General features: G+C 43.5%; 1 protein-coding gene across 1 annotated transcript in view; it reads right to left on the bottom strand.

Moving 5' to 3' along the window:
* Positions 1 to 20,362, bottom strand: part of LOC143765019 (uncharacterized) — a 76,586-nt gene extending 56,224 nt beyond the window's left edge. The window contains exons 1-5 of the mRNA XM_077251237.1: positions 20,308 to 20,362; positions 10,765 to 10,914; positions 10,456 to 10,635; positions 10,249 to 10,372; positions 10,068 to 10,165 (exon numbers count right to left, since the gene is read on the bottom strand). Coding sequence (XP_077107352.1) covers positions 10,068 to 10,165; positions 10,249 to 10,372; positions 10,456 to 10,635; positions 10,765 to 10,842 — 480 coding nt within the window. The 5' untranslated portion in view covers positions 10,843 to 10,914; positions 20,308 to 20,362. The remainder of the gene's footprint in view (positions 1 to 10,067; positions 10,166 to 10,248; positions 10,373 to 10,455; positions 10,636 to 10,764; positions 10,915 to 20,307) is intronic.
* Between the last annotated feature and the right edge of the window lie 3,366 nt (positions 20,363 to 23,728).

Genomic DNA, 23,728 nt, shown 5'->3' with positions numbered 1-23,728 from the left:
TGCGTGCGTGCGTGCGTATGTATAATCCTAAAGCCCTCATTTCCCCCCTCCCACAAGAATATTTATGGTTCTATCCTGCAAGCAGACAAATCTCCCTAAAACTACTCATTCCCCCTCCCACATTATTATTATTATTTATTTATTTATATAGCACCATTAATTCCATGGCACTAGTTGAAACTGGTATAGCCACTTCCTAACTGCATGCATTTCTATTGTTCTATTAACGTGTTAAAAATGGGCACCGATCCGGGCTAGAAATATAGGAATTATATATTCCGGATGTCCATCGATAGGTCTGTCACTCACTGAGAGTACAAGCAGCTAAATGCAACGAGTGCAAAGCATGGATTTCTCCTTAAGCGGTTCATGTAAGTACGTCGTGCTTACACTTAAAAGAATTGCCCCGACGTGGTGCACCTCGGGAACCTGGTGTATTTCGTATACGAGATCCGTACAGCGAGATATGTGTAAAAAAAATAGTTTTTATATTCTAAGTAAAGGGGAGGTGTCAGCCTCTAAGTGATGTCACCACAGTGGGAGTGCCTGGGTTTTAGGCTAAGAAACAAGTAGTGAAGCAAGCAGTATTCTGAAGTCTTGTGTCCGGGGTGGGGGGGTCTAGCTGCTGTCTAGATGTGTGGTATGCATCTAGATGTGACCCCCCCATCCTTTGCACACGGCCAGTCAAAAAATGAAATGATCAGAACGAAATGTAAGTGTTCTTCTTTCAATTTTAATCCCTGTTTACTTTTAATTGCATTGTACATATGAATTGTCTTCTTTATAATATCTTTTTATACTTTGCAAACACTGCCTACCTTTTTTGGAGTAAAATATACAATCTATTAGCTTGTCTCTCCTTGTTCTATAACGAACTGTCGCGTCCTCTGAGGTGAATTACGCTACTGATTTGGGTTGGCTCCAGACCCGTTAACAATTAAAGAGAATCGGAGCTGGTGGCAGCATACTTTGTTCTGTGAGTTTGGGAGGCTTTGTAGCGACAGCGGCGTTGATAATTATTGTTCCTGCCTGAGTGGGAGTAGTTAAATTCCCTAGCTGCTGCATGCTCAATAGCCAGTACATAGCAGGCAACCTCTCTGGCGCCTAATTTCCCTAGGCGCAGTACCCTGACTGGCCTGAGGGTAAGGCTGGTTTCACACTTGCGTTTTGATCTGCAGCGTTTTTACCCAAAAAAACGCATGCGTTTTTTCACCCTATGTTTAACATTAAAAACGCATGCGTTTTTTTGTGCATGCGTTTTGCCGCGTTTGTCAACGCATGGGCTTTTTATCTGCTTGCGTTTGATTGCAGAAATGAAACATGTAGTAATTTCTAGAGGCTTTTTTTGCGGCAAAAAAATGTATTGCTGTCTATGTAAACGCATGCGTTTTTAAGCACATGCGTTTGTTTGCATTAAAAACGCATGCGTTTTTATAGAAAAAAAAAAACAGAAAACACACTGAAAAGCCACCCCCCACCATCAAGGTGATAAAGCGATCCAAACCCTAACCAAACCCTACCCCTAACCTCACCCCTAACCCTAGGGATCCTAACCCTAACCCTACCCCTAACCCCACCCCTAACCCTAGGGATCCTAACCCTAATCCTAACCCTAACCCTAACCCTACCCCTAACCCTAGAGATCCTAACCCTACCCCTAACCCACCATAAATAGAAATAGTTAGGGGTAGGGTTAGAATCCCTAGGGGTAGGGTTAGGATCCAGGTTATGGTTAGGATCCCTAGGGTTAGGGGTGGGGTTAGGGGTAGGGTTAGGATCCCTAGGGTTAGGGTTAGGGTAATGGTTAGGATCCCTAGGGTTAGGGTTAGGCCCTAACCCTACCCCTAACCCTAGGGATCCTAACCCTAACCCTAGCTGTTTCTATTTATAGTGGGCTTTCTTGTTGATTTTGATGATTGGCAGCTGTCACACACTTCTCAGCATGCGTTTCAAAAACGCAAACGCAAGAAAAATCACATGTAAACGCGGCAAAACGCCGCGTTTTTATTACAGCATGCAAAAATGCATGCGTCTAAAAAACGCAGCGTTTGCATGCTTTTACATGCGTTTTTTTCACCACCTGCGTTTTTTTTAAAAACGCTGCAGATCAAAACGCAAGTGTGAAACCTGAGGGGGCGCCAGAGAGCTGCAAGTTCCAAACCGGAACTGGGATATAGATAAATCCCCTTCAGAAGTAACCAGGGGCAACCAAACAACCCCGGTTCATGACAAATTGGTGAGAGTGGTGGGGATGATAAAGGCATCTTCCTCGTGAACCGCGACAGATTGGTGTGATCTCTGACGTATCCAGTGGCTTCTGTGACATATTCAGTGGGATCCTTGACATATTAGTGGCAGCATAGTGGGATTCCTGACATACTGGTGGCAGCACAGTGGGATCCATGACATATTGGTAGCAGCACGGTGGGAGATCCGTGACACCCCTGACATGACAAAACAGCAGAAAACCTCACAGGTGCTCCCATTTGGTAAACTATACCTCTCAAGGAATTTACACAATTAAAATTATTTTATAGAAAAAATAATTATTTTTGCATAGATTTATTCTGTGAGCTATAACTTTAAAATTTTTCCGCTGTTGGAGCTGTATGGCAGCTTGTTTTTTTGAGGGACAAGATGACATTTTGATCGCTACCACTTTTATTTCGATTTGACTTTTTGATTGCGTTGCATTCTACTTTTTTTGTTTGGCGGCATGATGAAAAAGCAAACGTTTTTGGTTGTTTTTTTCTTTTTATGGTGTGCACTGAAGGAGTTAATTAGTGCAACAGTTTTATAGGTCAGGTCATTCCGGATGTGACAATACCAAATATTTGTACTTTTTTTGTTTTTACAGAAATATATGTATTTATTGGTTTAACCCCTTAACGACCGCCGATACACCTTTTAACGGCGGCCGCTAAGGGTACTTAAACCACAGCGCCGTTAATTAACGGCGCTGTGGAAAAAGTGAATAGCGCCCCGCAGAGTCGGATTTTCTCTGGGGCGTCGGTTACCGGGGGTAGCCGAGACCCCAGAGAACATGATTCGGGGGGTTTTTACCAACCCCCGAGTTACGATCGCCGGTAATTAACCCCTTCACCCCCGGAGCTTTTTCCGTTTTTCCGTTTTCGTTTTTCGCTCCCCTCCTTCCCAGAGCCATAACTTTTTTATTTTTCCGTCAATTTGGCCATGTGAGGGCTTATTTTTTGCGGGACAAGTTGTACTTTTGAACGACATCATTGGTTTTAGCATGTCGTGTACTAGAAAACGGGAAAAAAATTCCAAGTGCAGTGAAATTGCAAAAAAAGTGTAATCCCACACTTGTTTTTTGCTTGCCTATTTTGCTAGGTTCACTAAATGCTAAAACTGACCTGCCATTATGATTCTCCAGGTCAGTACGAGTTCATAGACACCTAACATGACTAGGTTATTTTTCACCTAAGTGGTGAAAAAAAATTCCAAACTTTGCAAAAAACAAAACAAAACAAAATTGCGCCATTTTCCGATACTCGTAGCGTCTCCATTTTTCGTGATCTGGGGTCAGGTGAGGGCTTATTTTTTGCGTGCCGAGCTGGCGTTTTTAATGATAGCATTTTGGTGTAGATACGTTCTTTTGATCGCCCGTTATTGCATTTTAATGCAATGTCGTGGCGACCAAAAAAACGTAAATCTGGCGTTTCGAATTTTTTTCTCATTACGCCATTCAGCGATCAGGTTAATGCTTTTTTTTTATTGATAGATCGGGCGATTCTGAACGCGGCGATACCAAATATGTGTAGGTTGGGGTTTTTTTTTATTGATTTACTTTGATTGGGGCGAAAGGGGGGTGATTTAAACTTTTATATTTTTTTTATTTTTTTCACATTTTTAAAAACTTTTTTTTTTTTACTTTTGCCATGCTTCTATAGCCTCCATGGGAGGCTAGAAGCAGGCACAGCCCGATCGGCTCTGCTATGCAGCAGTGATCATAAGATCGCTGCTACACAGCAGATTTGCAGGTGTGCTGTGAGCGCCGACCACAGGGGGGCGCTCACAGCCACCGGCAATCAGTAACCATAGAGGTCTCAAGGACCTCTATGGTTACAATGGAGGAGCATCGCCGACCCCCGATCATGTGACGGGGGTCGGCGATGCGCTCATATCCGGCCGCACGGCCGGATGCGGTAGTTAAATGCCGCTGTCTGCGTTTGACAGCGGCATTTAACTAGTTAATAGCAGCGGGTGATCGCGATTTCACCCGCCGCTATTGCGCGCACATGTCAGCTGTAAAAAACAGCTGACATGTCGCGACTTTGATGTGCGCTCACCGCCGGAGCGCACATCAAAGCGGGGGTCCCGACATGTGACGTACTATTCCGTCACATGTCGGGAAGGGGTTAACCGTTTACCGGCGGTCGCAAAAAAAAAACAACGCGATTTCCCATTTAATTTCTCTGTCTTCCGATGTGATCGCACATCAGAGGACAGAGAAATGGGGTCCCTGATCGCCCCCCGATACTCACCTGTCTCCCCCGGTGCTCCTCGTGGCTCCCGATGGGCGCCGCCATCTTCTTCCGGCAAAAAGAAAATGGCGGGTGCATGCGCAGTGCGCCCGCCGGCCGGCACCCGGGAGATCTTTGGGGTCTCGGCTGCTGGGGGTAGCCGAGACCCCAAAGAACATGATCGGGGTCGGTTTCTACCGACCCCTGTTTTGCGATCGCCGGTAATTAACGGTTTACCGGCGACCGCAATAAAAAAAAAAGCGACGTGTAATTCTCTGTCCTCTGATGTGATCGCACATCAGAGGACAGAGAAATAGGGGGAATCGGGGACCCTATCATACTTACCGGTGTCCCTGGGTCCTCCTTCGTCCTCTCCTGCCCGCCGGCTTCTTCCTATGGAAAGAAAATGGCGGGCGCATGTGCAGTGCGCCCGCTCTCTGCTGCCATCTGCCGGCCGGCAGGAGAGAGGAGTTGGGGCTAAAATTAGGGTTAGGGCTAGGGTTGGGGTTAAATTTAGGGTTAGGGCTAGGGTTAGGGTTGGGGCTAACGTTAGGGCTAGAGTTAGAGCTGGGGCTAAAGTTAGGGTTAGGGTTGGGGCTAAAGTTAGGACTAGGGTTGCGGCTAAAGTTAGGGTTAGAGTTGGGATTAGGGTTTGGATTAGGGTTGGCATTAGGGTTACGTTTGGGATTAGGGTTAGGTTTGGGATTAGGGTTAAGGTTAGGGTTGGGATTAGGGGTGTATTGGGATTAGGGTTAGGTTTGAGGTTAGTGTTGAGATTAGGAGTGTGTTGGATTTAGGGTTCTGATTAGGGTTATGGTTGTTTTGGGGTTAGGGTTGCGATTATCCTTAGGGTTGTGATTAGGATTATGGATCGGGTTGGCATTAGGGTTAGGCCTCTTTCACACTTCAGTCTTTTGGCGTCAGTCTGAAACCACCATTTTCATCAAATAGCGGATCCGCCATTTTTTTTGGGCGGATCCGCTATTTTCCCATAGACATGCATTAGCGATGGATTGTGGTGGATGGTCGTCCGTTCCATCCGCTATGCGACGGATCTGTCGAGATTTGGCGGACGTCAACTAGACATTGACGGCCATTGTAACGTTTTTTGTCTGCGCCGAAATGGCGGTTCGCGACGGATCATTCCATAGAATGGCCGCCTATGGGCGACGGATCCGTCGGTACTGTCATTTCGGCGGATCCGTCGCCCCAATCCGCTTTTTCAATTGCGCATGCTCCAAAAAGTAGATATTTTTCCCAGACAACCCCCAAGTAACGAATCCGTCAAAAAACCGGATCCGTTAGAACCGTTTTCTCAACAATTGTGACGGATCTGTCGATCCGTCACTATGTCGGAGCTGAAGTGTGAAAGAAGCCTTAGGGGTGTGTTGGGGTTAGGGTTGGAGTTAGATTTGGGGGGTTTCCACTGCTTAGGTACATCAGGGGGTCTCTAAACGCCACAGCCAATTTTGCGCTCAAAAAGTCAAATGGTGCTCCCTCCCTTCCGAGCTCTGCCGTGCACCCAAACAGTGGTCCCCCCGCACACATGGGGTATCAGTGTACTCAGGACAAATTGGACAACAACTATTAGGGTCCAATTTCTCTTGTACCCTTGTGAAAATAAAAACTAGGGGGCTAAAAAAAATATTTTTTGTGGAAATTTTTTTTTTTATTATTTTCACGACTCTGCATTATAAACTTCTGTGAAGCAATTGGGCATTCAAAGTTCTCACCACACATCTAGATAAGTTCCTTGGGGGGTCTAGTTTCCAAAATGGGGTCACTTGTGGGGGGTTTCCACTGTTTAGGTACATCAGGGGCTCTGCAAACGCAACATAACGCCCGCAGACCATTCTGTCAAAGTCTGCATTCCAAAACGGCGCTCCTTCCCTTCCGAGCTCTGCCATGCGCCCAAACAGTGGTTTACCCCAACATATGGGGTATCAGCCTTCTCAGCATAAATTGCACAATAAATGTTGGGGTACAATTTCTCCTTTTACCCTTGAGAAAATAAAAAATTGCAGGCTAAAAAATCATTTTTGAGGAAAAAAAAAAGGATTTTTTATTTTCACGGATCTACATTATAAATTTCTGTGAAGCACTTGGGGGTTTAAAGTGCTCACCACACATCTAGATAAGTGGTCTAGGTTCCAAAATGGGGTCACTTGTGGGGGATTTCTACTGTTTAGGCACATCAGGGGCTCTCCAAACGCGACATGGTGTCCGATCTCAATTCCAGCCAATTCTACATTGAAAAAGTAAAACGGCACTCCTTCTCTTCCAAGCTCTGCGGTGCACCCAAACAGTGGTTTACTCCCACATATGGGGTATCAACGTACTCAGGAGAAATTGCACAACAACTTTTGTGGTCTAATTTCTCCTGTTACCCTTGTCAAAATAAAAATTTGGGGGCAAAAAGATCATTTCTGTAGAAAAAATGCAATTTTTTTATTTTCATGGCTCTACTTTATAAACTTCTGAGAAGCACCTGGGGGTTTAAAGTGCTCACCACACATCTAGATAAGTTCCTTAAGGGGTCTAGTTTCCAAAATGGTGTCACGTGTGGGGGGTTTCCACTGTTTAGGCACATCAGGGGCTCTCCAAACGCGACATGGCGTCCAATCTCAATTCCAGCCAATTCTGCATTGAAAAAGTCAAACAGTGCGCCCAAACAGTGGTTTACCCCCACATATGGGGTATCGGCGTATTCAGGAGAAATTGCACAACAACATTTATGGTTACATTTCTGTTTTTACACTTGTGAAAATAAAAAAAAATGGTTCTGAAGTAAAATGTTTGCAAAAAAAAGTTAAATGTTCATTTTTGCCTTCCACATTGTTTCAGTTCCTGTGAAGCACGTAAAGGGTTAATAAACTTCTTGAATGTGGTTTTGAGCACCTTGAGGGGTGCAGTTTTTAGAATGGTGTCACACTTGGTGTCACACTTGGTTATTTTCTATCATATAGACTCCTCAAAATGACTTCAAATGTGATGTGGTCTCTAAAAAAAATGGTGTTGTAAAAATGAGAAATTGCTGGTCAACTTTTAACCCTTATAACTCCCTAACAAAAAAAATTTTGTTTCCAAAATTGTGCTGATGTAAAGTAGACATGTGGGAAATGTTATTTATTAACTATTTTTGTGACATATCTCTCTGATTTAAGGGCATAAAAATACAAAGTTTGAAAATTGCAAAATTTAAATTTTTTTGCCATATTTCCATTTTTTTCATAAATAATTGCAAGTAATATCGAAGAAATGTTAGCACTAACATGAAGTACAATATGTCACGAAAAAAAATCTCAGAATCAGCAGGATCCGTTGAAGTGTTCCAGAGTTATAACCTCATACAGTGACAGTGGTCAGAATTGTAAAAATTGGCCTGGTCATTAAGTACCAAATTGGCTCTAAGGGGTTAATATGTTTTCTTCATTTCTTTATTTATTTTGTGATTTTTATAATAGTTTTAAAACATTTTTTATCATTTTTTTACTTTTTTACTAAGTCCCTGTATGGGTCTTCAATTTGTAGTTCTCTGATCACTGGTCTCATAGAATGCAATACACATGTATTGGATTGCATGAGACGTGACAGTTTTACACTGTCAGATCACTTGAGACTCAGCCAGTCTGACGGTGGCTGAGTCTTACAAGCCACCGTAGCTGGCAGGCGCGGAGGTCATCACGTGACTTTCAATTGACATGACAATGTGGGATCCCCGTTATGTGATCAGATCTCATCATGTGGGGCATCGGAGAGGTGGGTACAGCAGTGGTCTCCCTCTGCTATCTTCAAAATGCTGCGATCGCGGCATCTAGAAGATAGCAAAGGGTTAACATCATCGGGACCTGATCCAATCAGGTCCCGATGAGGTCACCTGTCAGAGCTATTGCTCTGCACAGAAATCACAGAACTTTCAGGACGCTGGGAGTTCAGAGCGCTGCGAGACCACTGACTGCTCATAAACATCAGCCCTGCTCAAAGTCAAGCAAACGCAGACGTTTATATAAGTATGTGGTCGGGAAGCGGTTAAAGTGAGCCGGAGAATTCATTGTATACAGTGGCATGTTAAAGTTTTGGGAATAACTGTTATTGTGGACAGTGAAGCAAGTTGAAGATGAAATGATCTCTAAAAAGCCTAAAAGTTGAAGATGACACATTTCCTTTGTATTTTAGGCAAAAAATAATATATATATATATATATATATATATATATATTTTTTTTTATTTTTTTTTTTTTTTCTTCATCTTTTTCATTTTAAAAATTACCAAATTACCCAAAGGAACGTGGGCAGATACAAAAGTTTGGGCCCCCTGCATGGCTAGTACCTAGTAGCACCCCCTTTTAAAAGTATCACACCTTGTAAACTCTTTTTGTAGCCATCCGAGAGTCTTTCAATTCTTGTTTGAGGGATTTTCATCCATTCTTTCTTGGAAAATTCTTCCAGTGCTGTGAGATTCCTGGGTCGTCTTGCATACACTGCTGTTTTGAAGTCTAGCCACAGATTTTCAATGATGTTCAGAACAGGAGACTGTGAGGGTCATTGTAAAACCTTCAGCTTCGACATTTTGAGGTCATCTATTGTGGATTTTGAAGTGTGTTTAGGATCATTATCCATTTGTAGAAGCCATCCTCTGTTCAACTTCAGCTTTTTTACAGATGGTGTTAGGTTTGCATTTAGAATTTGAAATGTAATTGAATCCATTCTTCCCTCTATCCATGAAATGATCCCCATGACATTGACTTCAACACTACCTCAAAGCATGATTGATCCACTCCCATGCTTAACGATTGGAGAGATGATCTTTTCCTGAAATTCTGTGACCTTTTTTCTACACACATTGCTTTGATCATTGTGGCCAAACAGTTCTATTTTAATCTCATCGGTCCACAGAACTTGTTTCCAAAATGCATCAGGCTTGTTTACTTGCTCTTTTGCATACTTCTGGCACTGAATTTTGTAGTGATGAAGCAGGAGAGGTTTTCTTCTGATGACTCTTCCATGAGGGCCACATTTGTACAGGTGTCTCTGAACAGTAGAACAAATGTACCACAACTTCAGAGTCTGCTAAATATATCGGAAGGTCTTTTGCAGTCAAGTGAGGGTTCTGATTTGGCTCTCTAACAATCCTACAAGCATATTTAACTGAAATTTGACTTTGTCTTCCAAATCTTATCTTTCCCATCACTGTTCCAGTCACATTCCATTTGTTTAATTACATTTTGAAATGAGGAAAGGGCAACTTGAAAACTCTTTGCTATCTTCTTATAGTATTTTCCTGCTTTGTGGGCCTCAACCATTTTCAGAATGCTAGGCAGCTGCTTACAAAGATGAAACTATATATTTTTTTTGCCTAAAAAGGAAATATCTCATCTTTAATGTTAGTCCTTTTAAAGATCATGTAATCTTCCACTAGCTTAACTGTTCACAATAACAGTAATTTTTGACCAGGGGTGCCCAAACTTTTATGTGCCACTGTATAAAACATAATACTGGTGGATAAAACAAAGAATTAACACTAGACCTTTACAGCAGTCTATACATCATAGGGAAGAACTCATGACACCTTATCTCCATCTACCTGATGATCCTGAGGTACATTGGGATCTTCTTGTTTGTAGTCCAGTGGAAGAAGAGGACAGGTACATCTCTCTGGTGCCATCCTCTTACTGGATAGATCTGAAGGAAACACATACAGGGACTGAACTCATTTTTTACATACAGATAATTATAGGCCATGTGTATTTAATCCTGTCTATTACCTGGTGATATGAGGGGCGCCGGAATCTCCATCATGACGTCCTTGTACACATCTTTGTGTCTTTCTAAATACTTCCACTCCTCCATGTAGAAATAGATGGAGACATCCTGACACCTTATAGGAACCTGACACATACAATGATACCGTCATCACCCCGATCCCTTCATGGTGTTACTGTATAATGTCCCAGCATTCCCAGCAGTGTCACCTCTCCAGTCAGATGCTCAATCATCTTGTAGGTGAGTTCTAGGATCCTCTGGTCATTGATGTCCTCATGTATCAGAGGTTGAGGTGTAGGCTCCGTGATTGGGCTCAGGGTTCTCCTCCATCTCTCAGACACAGGGGCCTGATCGCGCTCACTAGAGGTCTTCTTCACTACTGTGTAATCCTGGTTATGGAGAGACACATTAATAAATCTCACTACAGACATTTCCAGAGTCCTCACCTCTCCAGTTCTGTCCACCTGTTATTCCCATAGATAAGAATGATGTAATGTGACATCATCAGAATCTCTTACCTCTCCAGTAAGCCGGAAGATGAGCTCTAGGGTGAGGTGTAATATCCTCTCCGCCATCTTGTCTCTGTCCATATCCATCTTTGATGGGTAAATTTGGAAAAATCCCTTATATAGAAGATCTTCACTGAGAGGATCCGATATTGTAAAGACCTGAATGAGAAGAAGATGAGCCGATGGAACATCATAAAAATCCTGTGTAATAATACAATTACAGGAGATAATAAGGGGAAACATATGAGGAGATTTATTATTTGATAGTATTTAGTTTTCTTCTTTACATCCACTAATAAAACCTATATGGGGGCGTGGCCTAGCACCTGATGTGAGCGGTCGGCTTCTGGAGCTCCTCCGCTGTGACCCTGCATTTATTCTGAAGATAAGATCTCTCTGGGAGTTGATAACATGTGGTGCGGCTGAGGGAGTTCACCGGAGGTCGGCCCCAATGGGTGAAACTGTGCAGACCTGCGGATATGGTCCGGAAAAGGCAGCAGGACGCCAAGGCAGGAGCAGTGACCCGGACCCACGATGGTGCCGACAGCGTGGAGGCGCCTGAGAGAGCGGACGCTGCAAATGCCTCATATGCAAACAGGCTAGAGGTGGCTGCTAAGCTTGAAAAGTATGCCTGGGTGGAAGGAGCAGGGAAGGAGACAGCTGAAGAGGAACAGGCTGGAGAGAAAATGAAAGTGCAAGGAGAAGGCTCAGAGGGTGATACCTTACAGGGGGGGCCGGAGGGGGAGGAAGGAAGGCAGGAAAATGATGGTGTGAAGCAAGAGACTGTGGAGGAGCTTATAATAGGGGAACCCACTTTGCAAGACATTTATGATCTGATCAGATCATGCAAAACTGCAATAACAACTCTCACTCAGAGTGGATGGGACTATAGAAGAAGTTAATACAATAAAGGCAGACATGACTAAAATAGATAAGAGTGGGAGAGCTGGAGGAGAGAGTAAAGGTACCTTCACATTAAGCGACGCTGCAGCGATAGCGACAACGATGCCGATCGCTGCAGCGTCGCTGTTTGGTCGCTGGAGAGCTGTCACACAGACCGCTCTCCAGCGACCAACGATGCCGAGGTCCCCGGGTAACCAGGGTAAACATCGGGTTGCTAAGCGCAGGGCCGCGCTTAGTAACCCGATGTTTACCCTGGTTACCATCGTAAAAGTAAAAAAAACAAACACTACATACTCACCTGCGCGTCCCCCGGCGTCCGCTTCCTGCACTGTGTGAGCGCCGGCCCTAACAGCAGAGCGGTGACGTCACCGCTGTGCTTTTACTTTCACTTTAGGGCCGGCGCTCAGTCAGAGCAGGAAGCGGACGGCAGGGGACGCGCAGGTGAGTATGTAGTGTTTGGTTTTTTTACTTTTACGCTGGTAACCAGGGTAAACATCGGGTTACTAAGCGCGGCCCTGCGCTTAGTAACCCGATATTTACCCTGGTTACCAGCGTAAAACATCGCTGGTATAGTTGGTTTTGGTGTCAAACCTGACGATAAACGCCGGTCTGACGACCAAATAAAGTTCTGAACTTTATTCAACGACCAGCGACATCACAGCAGGATCCTGATCGCTGCTGCGTGTCAAACTAAACGATATCGCTAGCCAGGAAGCTGCAACGTCACGAATCGCTAGCGATATCGTTTAGTGTGAAGGTGCCTTAAGTGTGCTGGAGGATCAACTCTCTAAAATGCAGAGGTCCCATACTCAGTGTCTGCAAAAGTGTGCTGCTTTGAGTAATAAAAATAATGATCTGGAGAATCGCTCACGGAGGAATAATGTGAGACTAGTGGGTATCCCTGAGAAGACTGAAGGAAATGACCCTACAACATTTTTTGAAAAATGACTCCAGGATAAGATAGGCGCTGATAACCTGTCTAAGTTATTTGCGGTGGAAAGGGCGTACCGCGTTCCACTGAAACCTCTCCCGCCAAGGTCACCCCCTCGTGCTATCCTTGCTAGGATCCTGAACTATAGAGACAGAGATGCCATATTGAGAAGTGCTCGTACAGCTGAGGAAATGTGCATTAACGGCCAAAAGATCTCCATTTACCCAGATTACTCGGCTGAGGTGCAAAAGCAGAGGATGAGTTATGGAGCGGTTAAAAGGAGATTGAGAGACTTGAAATTGATTTATTCTACTCTATACCAGGCGAAATTAAGGGTTGTAGCCCTGGGGGCGGTTCACTTTTTTCCAACACCAGAAGAAGCCACTAAGTGGCTGGACTTAAATAAGCAGAAGCTTACAGCAGAAAAAGGGAAGTGAAAGGAAGATTCTGGAGATGAAGATGATGCTGCCTTATTGTTACCGCTGGACTTTGGTTTAATAGATATTGGGGTTCTCAGAGGACTTATTGCAATAATGTTGTTCTATATGCGGAGGGGTTGGGGAGGTGTTCTAGTTACAGCGGTTTACAGGTACTGAGGGAAGGGTAGCTAGACGCTGGACTTTCTACTCTCTGGTAAGAGAGGTGAAAATCAACAGCGAATCAGTTAAGGGTTACTGTGTTAGTGTTTATTGGGGAGGGAGGAGGGGGGGGGCTGGGGTCTATTGCTGGAAATTAGGACTTATAGCTTACTGGAAGCAGCATCCTATTTCAAGGGGTCAGGAATTTGTATTTGTGAGGCGTTATGGTAGGAGACAATTAAAATTGTTAGTTGGAATATAAGAGGACTGTTATATACTGGTGGCCTAGGAGCGGCATGAGACGTACTCTGGAGAATGTGGTAACTATACTGACTGCAGACCCTGGACTTAACACCGCAACTAGAAGTAGCCGTGGGATGTACCTACCAATCCTAGACACCTCGACACAGCCGGAGGACTAATTAACCCTATAGATAGAAAAGGGAAAACTATCTTGCCTCAGAGAAAATTCCCAAAGGATAGGCAGCCCCCCACAAATATTGACTGTGAGAGGAGAGGAAAAAACATACACAGGCTGAAAACAGAATTTAGCAAAGGAGGCCAATCTAGCTAGATAGAAAAGATAGGATAGAGAACTATGCGGTCAGTATTAAAATACTAAGAAATGTCCACCACAGATAATACATAAAACTCCACATCTAACTAAAGACATAGAGGGTAAATCTGCCTCTCCAGAGATTCCAGCTTGGCTGCATAAATCCTTACACAGATTAAGCTGGACAAGAAAAAACATGCAATGCACTGAACAATGAGGCCCACAACATGTGGGCAGAAAAACAAGCAGAACTTATCTTGAAGAAATGAACTGCAAGCAGGAGCGACCAGGAAGGGATGTGAATCCTCCAGAACAATGAACAACTGGCACTCACTAAAGGGTGAAGCCAGACTAAATAGCCCCGTCCGAAGTGGACGCACCTGATGACTGTTGTGAAGGACAAACAGCAGCACTACCACTTATAACCACCGGAGGGAGCCCAAGAGCAGAACCCACAACAGAAATCACAACAGAGGACTGTCGGAGGGAATGTATGAGAAAACGGGGCCCGGATGTCATTTGTCTCCAGGAGACACAGTTGCTTACAGAAAAGGTAGATGTGTTAAAAAGGAGGTGGATTGGGAACTCTTATCACTCTACCTATTCTTCATATGCTAGGGGGGTTTCGGTTTTGATTGAGGCGTCAACGCCTTTTGAAGAAATTGAGAGTCATGTAGATAGAGATGGGCAATATGTTTTGCTATTTTGCAAAATTTATGGGCAACCAATATGTCTGGCGGCTGTTCACTTCCCACCCCCATATTCTGGGAAAAAGGCTCAAGAAATATTTGAATTGTATAAACGAGGTATGGGATTACCAATGTGAATTATTGGGGATGTCAATAATGTAATGGATGATGGGTGGGACAGGTATAAGAAAGGTTTGGGCAAAGGCATTAAAAAACTGTTGCCTGTGGAAACTATATGAAAGAATTGGGGACGGTGGACCTTTGGAGAGTGAGAAATGAGAATGTAGGCTGTTATTCCTGTTATTCTGCAACTCACGGCTCGCTTTCCAGGATTGACCTAGCACTGGGGAATGATTTAATGACGCACATGATTTGTGGGATTGAATATCTCCCGAGAGTTATTTCGGACCACAAACCTATAGAACTCTTAATCAAATGGACAGGAGGGAGGACTGGATGGAGAGGTGGGTGGAAATTTCACCCCTTGTGGTTTGAACATATTAATATGGATGTCATCAAGAAGGAGATCATAGAATACTGGCAGTTTAATGAGGAAAGCGTTGATAAGCGGGTAGTTTGGGATGCAATGAAAGCTTTTCTGAGGGGCCTTCTTTTTAGGGAGATTTGTAGATGTAAATCCAAGACTAGGATGAATGATAGGGAGATCATTGAGAAATTAGAAAGAGCAGAAAGGGACATGTCAGACCCATCTGCGGTAACTCAATGTAGACTAAGGGAAGCCCAGGAAGCGGTTAATAAATTCTACATGAAAAAAGGTGAGAGAAGAAGAGCTTTTCAGAAACTACAGTTTTTTGAGGAAGGAGAAAGAGTGGGGCACTTGCTCTCAGTGGTAACAGCAGCTCAGAAAGAATCATCGTATGTGTACAAATTAAGAACAAATGGAGGTACTGTGTTGACAGATGTAGTGGATATATTGGGTGAGTTTAGAAGTTTTTATGAGCAACTGTATTCATCTGGGTTGAGGGCTACATTGGGGGACATTGTAAACTTTCTGGGTGAGGCGAAACTTCTATGATAGGAGGAGGTTGGATGAACCTATAACGGAGGAGATTAAACTTGCCATCATGTCAGTGACTAATAACAAGGCCCCTGGAGTTGATGGACTCCCGGTTGAGATATATAAGAATTTAATGGATATTTCAGTGGCTAAATTAAAGATAGTCTTTGATGAGGCGCTGCAGGAGGGAGAATTGCCGGTGTCCATGAGAGAGGCGATAGTAGTGGTTATTTTAAAGGAAGGTAGGTACCCGGGATTGGCAGAGTCATATAGGCCAATTTTGTTGCTGACGGCGGATGTTAAGATTTTGGTTAAGGTAGTGGCTAACCGGTTGGCAAGTGTGGTCCAGAATCTGGCCCATCCTGATCAATCTGGTTTTATGCCAAATAAGTCTACAGCGATAAATTTACGTAGATTATTCCTGAACTTGCAGCTGCCGTTGGACAACGAGGGTAATAGAGTTGAAGTCTCACTGGATGCGCGTAAAGCGTTTGATAGTGTGAATGGTGCTATCTTTGGGAGCTTCTAAGATCTTTTGGTTTCAGGCCGACTTTTATCTCGTGGGTGAGGTTGTTGTGCTCTTCTCCGACTGCTAGGGGGAGAGTTAATGGTGAGTTGTCTGGAAGTTTTGGTTTATATAGGGGGACTAGGCAGGGGTGTCCACTGTCTCCGCAGCTTTTTGCATTGGCAGTGGAACCCCTAGAACAGACATTTAGGAATTCGGTTCTGGTTAGGGGGTTCCGGTATGGCATGATAGAGGAGAAAATAGCCCTATATGCAGATGACATGCTATTATTTTTAGAAAATTCTGGAGAGGCCTTCGAGAGTGCGATGAATATTCTCAGGACATTTCGTGATATATCGGGTCTTGAAATCAATTGGGAGAAGTCAAATATCTTGATAGCGGATAAAGGGTGCGATGACATCCCAATATCAGGGGAAGGTAATAAGCTGACAGTGGTTTCACAGCCCAAATATTTGGGTGTTCAAGTGTCTATTCCTCTTTCGAGCTACGTCGTTCTGAATCTGTCCCTATTGCTGGACAGCTTTAGGAAGAAAATAGGGGCATGGTGCAAACTATACCTTTCAGTGATGGGAAGGATAAACTTAATTAAAATGATTCTTATGCCCCAATTATTGTATGTATTGCATAACTCCCCCCATCTGGTTGCCCCGAAAGTGGTTTCACACCATTAACTATTTCGAGACCTTGTTTGGGGGAAGAAACAGCCAAGAATTATGCCAGAATTGCTTCAGTGGCCTAAAGATGGGGATGAACTGGCCCTTCCAAATCCCTGGATCTATTTTTTGGCAGCGCATGGTCAGCAGATGAGAAGTTGGAGAGAGGTGAATGGACTCGGCTCGGTTCAACGGATTTTGGTCTGGTTAGTGGGAAGGGACCCATTGGTTCAAGAATTGGAGGCTGGGGGATTCAGAAAGTTTGGAACGGCTTATCCTACCTTGACATTGATTCAAAAGGTATGGGAGACAATTAAAAAGACAAGGGGAGTTGGACTTTTAACAAATCTCTCCCCAATATGGCACAATGAAATATTACCTGAATTTATTAAAATGGGGGAATTCAAAAATTGGAAAGCATTAGGTATTCAATATATGGCTCAGATTCAGGACGCACAAGGACTTTTATCCTTTGAGGCACTGCAGGAGAATTATGGGTTGCAGGAGACCTGTAGGTTCCAATATGGACAGTTAAGACATGCCCATCTTGCGCAAAGCAAAACGGTTGATATGGGAATCTATAGAGATATTCTGGTAGACTATGTCTGTGTGACAGGAGGAACGAAAGGGGTAGTCTTGGATATTTATAGTGATTTGTTATATACCTTTCTTAATAGATTTCCTATTAAAGCAAAAGAGAAATGGGAGGAAGAGCTGGGAATGATAGAGGAGGATAAATGGGAGGATATCATGGAGTATATTCCCCAATTATCATTAAGTGAGCAGGGTAGACTTTTGCAATTATATGTACTTCACAGAGTATATAAAACTCCAGATAGACTATATAAGGCAGGGCTGAGACAGACCTCCGAGCGTCCTAGGTGTCAGTCCGAGGGGGCAGGGATTCTACACATGTTATGGCAATGTACGAGATTGAATTCATACTGGTTGGATGTGGGAGAAGCAATTGGAAAATTGTATGGCTGTGCAATTGAAAGAGATCCTGTGATATATATTTTGGGATACGTGGAAGAGATCCGAGTTCCAAATCATCATAAAGTGGCCATAGCTAGATTACTGTATGTTGCGCGAAAGCTAATTGCCAGGCACTGGTTGAGTGAGGTACCACCGACTCTACAGGAATTTTATAGATAGTCTGATATGGTTATTAACATGAAAAAGGGTATTTATGAAAAAAGGAAAAGTGTGAAAACCTTTGAAACCATGGATGGAGAGGAACTGATTCCAAGGGAATGTGTCTTTATTATGTAAGCAATGTATGCTATTGTCCTATTCTTGTTTATAGAGGCTTTAAGGGAGGGGGGGGTAAGGGGGGAGGAACTGGGAGACTGTTTCAAAAACTTTTTGTAAACATGTTTATTCTCCTTTTTGACACAATTGTGTCTGTTTGTCAACTTGACTACTGTTAATAAAAATTATCTGATTTAAAAAAAATAAAACCTACGGTATATATTTTAGGCCACAGACAACAAGCAGTTTCTTCCTCGGAGTCGGCAGCTGAATACGTTTCTCATAGACTCATCTTCCATAACGCTAATTCTCATCTCATTTACCGACACTGGAATCGGCATTAGCAATACTGCCGGAGACATTCATTACACGTGACATGATGAGGACGACATCTTCATCTTCTACTATGGCTCTAGAAACATATTTGGCCAGAGCCGTCACTGACTATCACCACCGGACGTCTATATGAATGTTTCCCATCTTCCCGTCACTGTAATCTTTTATCACGTTAGATCTCATGTCTGATTCACACACAGAAGTTTGAGGCTTTTATAAAAGGTTGTTTGTAAGAAGAACAAGACAGGAGTCATGTGATGCCAAAGTCTCCATGTACAGTGTTTTTTTTCTCTGGATATGATGGGGTGGTTTTTTTTAGCATTTTCTTGTAGGCTTCCGTATATTACATGTAAACCACCCCTCAAAAAATGGAGATACTGTGGAAACATTACACTGTGTGTGGGAACCAAGAAAGCGGCACCTTACTGCATCAAGAATGGGGATAAGTGAGGAATCATTGTGTACTGGTTTGGGTGGTAGCAGATTGTGTGGGGCATCTTGTATCATCATAATCTGCATGGTCATACTGGGGGAACATTATACTGTGTGGGCCAATAAAGAGGCACTGTACTATGAGAGTAATATGATTTCTTGTTTCCAGTCTTTCATAGTTGGGTTGTATGTACCCATCAGTGGAAAAGGAACAAAACCATTGTGATTCTTATAAGGAGGCAACACAAAAACTCCTTAAATCTAACATTTTTATAACAATCCCACAATTTGTGAATCTTCAGGGTAAATCGCTTATCTAGCCATTGGATTGGAGCTGATACTATTAACCCCTTTCTGACCTCGGACGGGATAGTATGTCCGAGGTCAGATCCCCCGCTTTGATGCAGGGCTACGGCGGTGAGCCCGGGACATGTCGCAATAGCGGCGGGTGAAATCGCGATTCATCCGCCGCTATTAACTAGTTAAGTACCGCTGACAGCGGCATTTAACCGGCGCTTCCAGACGGAAATGAGCGCATCGCTGACCCCCGTCAGATGATCGGGGGTCAGCGATGCATCAGAATGGTAACCATAGAGGTCCTTGAGACCTCTATGGTTACTGATCCCGGCTAGCTGTGCGCGCCACCCTGTGGTCGGCGCTCATAGCAAGCCTGTTATCTGATGATCGCTGCTATGTAGCAGAGCCGATCGAGTTGTGCCAGCTTCTAGCCTCCCATGGAGGCTATTGAAGCATGGCAAAAGTAAAAAAAAAAAGTAAAAAAAAAAAAATGTGAAAAAAAAAAAAAAATAAAAGTTTAAATCACCCGCCTTTCGCCCCATTCAAAATAAATCAATAATAAAAAAAAAAAATCAAACCTACACATATTTGGTATCTCCCAATCTATTAATAAAAAAAGGATTAACCTGATCGCTAAACGGCGTAGCGAGAAAAAAATTCGAAACGCCAGAATTACGTTTTTTGGTCGCCGCGACATTGCATTAAAATGCAATAACGGGCGATCAAAGAACTTATCTGCACCAAAATGGTATCATTAAAAATGCCAGCTCAGCACGCAAAAAATAAGCCTGCACCTGACCCCAGATCATGAAAAATGGAGACGCTACAGGTATCGGAAAATGGCACATTTGGGTTTTTTTTAGCAAAGTTTGGATTTTTTTTTCACCACTTAGATAAAAGAGAACCTAGGCATGTGTGGTGTCTATGAACTCGTAATGACCTGGAGACTCATAATGGCAGGTCAGTTTTAGCATTTAGTGAATCTAGTAAAAAAGCCAAACAAAAAACAAGTGTGGGATTGCACTTTTTTGCAATTTCACCGCAGTTGGAATTTTTTTCCCGTTGTCTAGTACACGACATGCTGAAACCGATGATGTCGTTCAAAAGCACAACTTGTTTCGCAAAAAATAAGCCCTCACATGGCCAAATTGATGGAAAAATAAAATAGTTATGGCTCTGGGAAGGAGGGGAGCGAAAAACGAACCCGGAAATACGGAAAATCCTAAGGTTATGAAGGGGTTAATCTAAAGTGACAAAACAGACTTTCTGTCACATCCATAAAGGGGCACGTTTCCGTGTTAGTCAGAACTGTCCCAGGATTATTAGAGGTGAGAGTCCCCCCCTTAATTAGAGGGGACACCTGTGGATATTGGGGTCCTTACCGCCTACAGTCCTTGGTTGGAGCCGCCAGCACCTACCTCCACCTGCAGAACCGCACACCACATATATGGCTGTTCTGTGTGCACAGGACCTGTGATGAGGTCACAGGAGGGGAGGAGTCAGGGGTCACATGATCAGGGGCCTCAGGGTATGCAAGACTGAGCTCTGCTGTGCTGGTTGTCATGGTGCTGGATGAGGGGAAGTTTGTGTGTGGGTTGTACGAGGTGTACCGAGCAGAGCCGCGTGTGTGCAACGTGTACAGAGCGGAGCCATGTGCGCAACATGTACGGAGCAAAGCCGTTTGTGCGAAGTGTACGCGGCGGAGCCATGTGTGTACGGAGCAAAGCCAGTGTCACATGTGTACGAGGTGTACAGATCAGAGCCGCTTGTACATGGAGCAAAGCCGTGTGTGTGCGAGGTGTACAGAGCAGAGCTGTGTGTTTACAGGGTGTATGGAGTGGAGCCGCGTGTGTACGATATGTACGTAGCAGAGCCGCGTCTGCATGTGAGCTCCCCTGTGACTATACACAGTAACTGATGAGCACTATATACTGTAAATGATGGGCACTATATACAGTGACTGATTAGCACACTATACAATGACTGATGGGCACTATACACAGTGACTGATGGGCACTATATACAGTGACTGATGGGCACTATATACAGTGACTGATGGGCACTATATACAGTGACTGATGAGCACTATACACAGTGACTGATGGGAGCTACATGTATATACAGTAACTGATGAACACTATATGCAGTGACTGATGGGCACTATATACAGTGACTGATGGGCACTATATACAGTGACTGATGGGCACTATATACAGTGACTGATGAGCGCTATATACAGTGACTGATGGGAGCTACATGTATATACAGTAACTGATGAGCACTATATGCAGTGACTGATGGGCACTATATACAGGGACTGATGGGCACTATATACAGTGACTGATGGGCACTATATACAGTGACTGATGGGCACTATATACAGTGACTGATGAGCACTATACACAGTGACTGATGGGAGCTACATGTATATACAGTAACTGATGAACACTATATGCAGTGACTGATGGGCACTATATACAGTGACTGATGGGCACTATATACAGTGACTGATGGGCACTATATACAGTGACTGATGAGCGCTATATACAGTGACTGATGGGAGCTACATGTATATACAGTAACTGATGAGCACTATATGCAGTGACTGATGGGCACTATATACAGGGACTGATGGGCACTATATACAGTGACTGATTAGCACTATATGGTGACAGATGGGCACTATATACAGTGACCAATGGGCACTTTACTGTGTACTATAATGGGCACTATATACAGTGACTGATGAGCACTATACTGTGACTGATGGGCGCTATATACAGTGACTCATGAGCACTATATACAATGATGAGCACTATATACAGTGACTGATGAGCACTAAATACAGTGACTGATGAGCACTATACTGTGACTGATGGGCACTATATACAGTGACTGATGTGCACTATATACAGTAACTGATGAGCACTACAGGTCCTTCTCAAAAAATTAGCATATAGTGTTAAATTTCATTATTTACCATAATGTAATGATTACAATTAAACTTTCATATATTATAGATTCATTATCCACCAACTGAAATTTGTCAGGTCTTTTATTGTTTTAATACTGATGATTTTGGCATACAACTCCTGATAACCCAAAAAACCTGTCTCAATAAATTAGCATATTTCACCCGTCCAATCAAATAAAAGTGTTTTTTAATAACAAACAAAAAAACCATCAAATAATAATGTTCAGTTATGCACTCAATACTTGGTCGGGAATCCTTTGGCAGAAATGACTGCTTCAATGCGGCGTGGCATGGAGGCAATCAGCCTGTGACACTGCTGAGATGTTATGGAGGCCCAGGATGCTTCAATAGCGGCGTTAAGCTCATCCAGAGTGTTGGGTCTTGCGTCTCTCAACTTTTTCTTCACAATATCCCACAGATTCTCTATGGGGTTCAGGTCAGGAGAGTTGGCAGGCCAATTGAGCACAGTAATACCATGGTCAGTAAACCATTTACCAGTGGTTTTGGCACTGTGAGCAGGTGCCAGGTCGTGCTGAAAAATGAAATCTTCATCTCCATAAAGCATTGACCCTGCCCTTGATGAAACACAGTGGACCAACACCAGCAGCTGACATGGCACCCCACACCATCACTGACTGTGGGTACTTGACACTGGACTTCAGGCATTTTGGCATTTCCTTCTCCCCAGTCTTCCTCCAGACTCTGGCACCTTGATTTCCGAATGACATGCAAAATTTGCTTTCATCAGAAAAAAGTACTTGGGACCACTTAGCAACAGTCCAGTGCTGCTTCTCTGTAGCCCAGGTCAGGCGCTTCTGCCGCTGTTTATGGTTCAAAAGTGGCTTTACCTGGGGAATGCGGCACCTGTAGCCCATTTCCTGCACACGCCTGTGCACGGTGGCTCTGGATGTTTCCACACCAGACTCAGTCCACTGCTTCCTCAGGTTCCCCAAGGTCTGGAATCGGTCCTTCTCCACAATCTTCCTCAGGGTCCGGTCACCTCTTCTCGTTGTACAGCGTTTTCTGCCACATTGTTTCCTTCCAACAGACTTACCATTGAGGTGCCTTGATACAGCACTCTGGGAACAGCCTATTTGTTGAGAAATTTCTTTCTGGGTCTTACCCTCTTGCTTGAGGGTGTCAATGATGGCCTTCTTGACATCTGTCAGGTCGCTAGTCTTACCCATGATGGGGGTTTTGAGTAATGAACCAGGCAGGGAGTTTTTAAAAGCCTCAGGTATCTTTTGCATGTGTTTAGAGTTAATTAGTTGATTCAGAAGATTAGGGTAATAGGTCGTTTAGAGAACCTTTTCTTGATATGCTAATTTATTGAGACAGGTTTTTTGGGTTATCAGGAGTTGTAGGCCAAAATCATCAGTATTAAAACAATAAAAGACCTGACAAATTTCAGTTGGTGGATAATGAATCTATAATATATGAAAGTTTAATTGTAATCATTACATTATGGTAAATAATGAAATTTAACACTATATGCTAATTTTTTGAGAAGGACCTGTATATACTGTGACTCATGAGCACTATATACAGTGACTGATGAGCACAATATACAGTGACTGATGGGCACTATATACAGTGACTGATGGGAGCTACATGTATATACAGTAACTGATGAGCACTATATGCAGTGACTGATGGGCACTATATACAGTGACTGATTAGCACTATATGGTGACAGATGGGCACTATATACAATGACCAATGGGCACTTTACTGTGTACTATAATGGGCACTATATACAGTGACTGATGAGCACTATATACAGTGACTGATGAGCACAATATACAGTGACTGATGGGCACTATATACAG

The sequence above is a fragment of the Ranitomeya variabilis genome, chromosome 4 (genome assembly GCF_051348905.1).
Source record: "Ranitomeya variabilis isolate aRanVar5 chromosome 4, aRanVar5.hap1, whole genome shotgun sequence".
Classification (NCBI taxonomy): domain Eukaryota; kingdom Metazoa; phylum Chordata; class Amphibia; order Anura; family Dendrobatidae; genus Ranitomeya; species Ranitomeya variabilis.
This window is presented reverse-complemented; position numbering and strand designations above follow the sequence as displayed.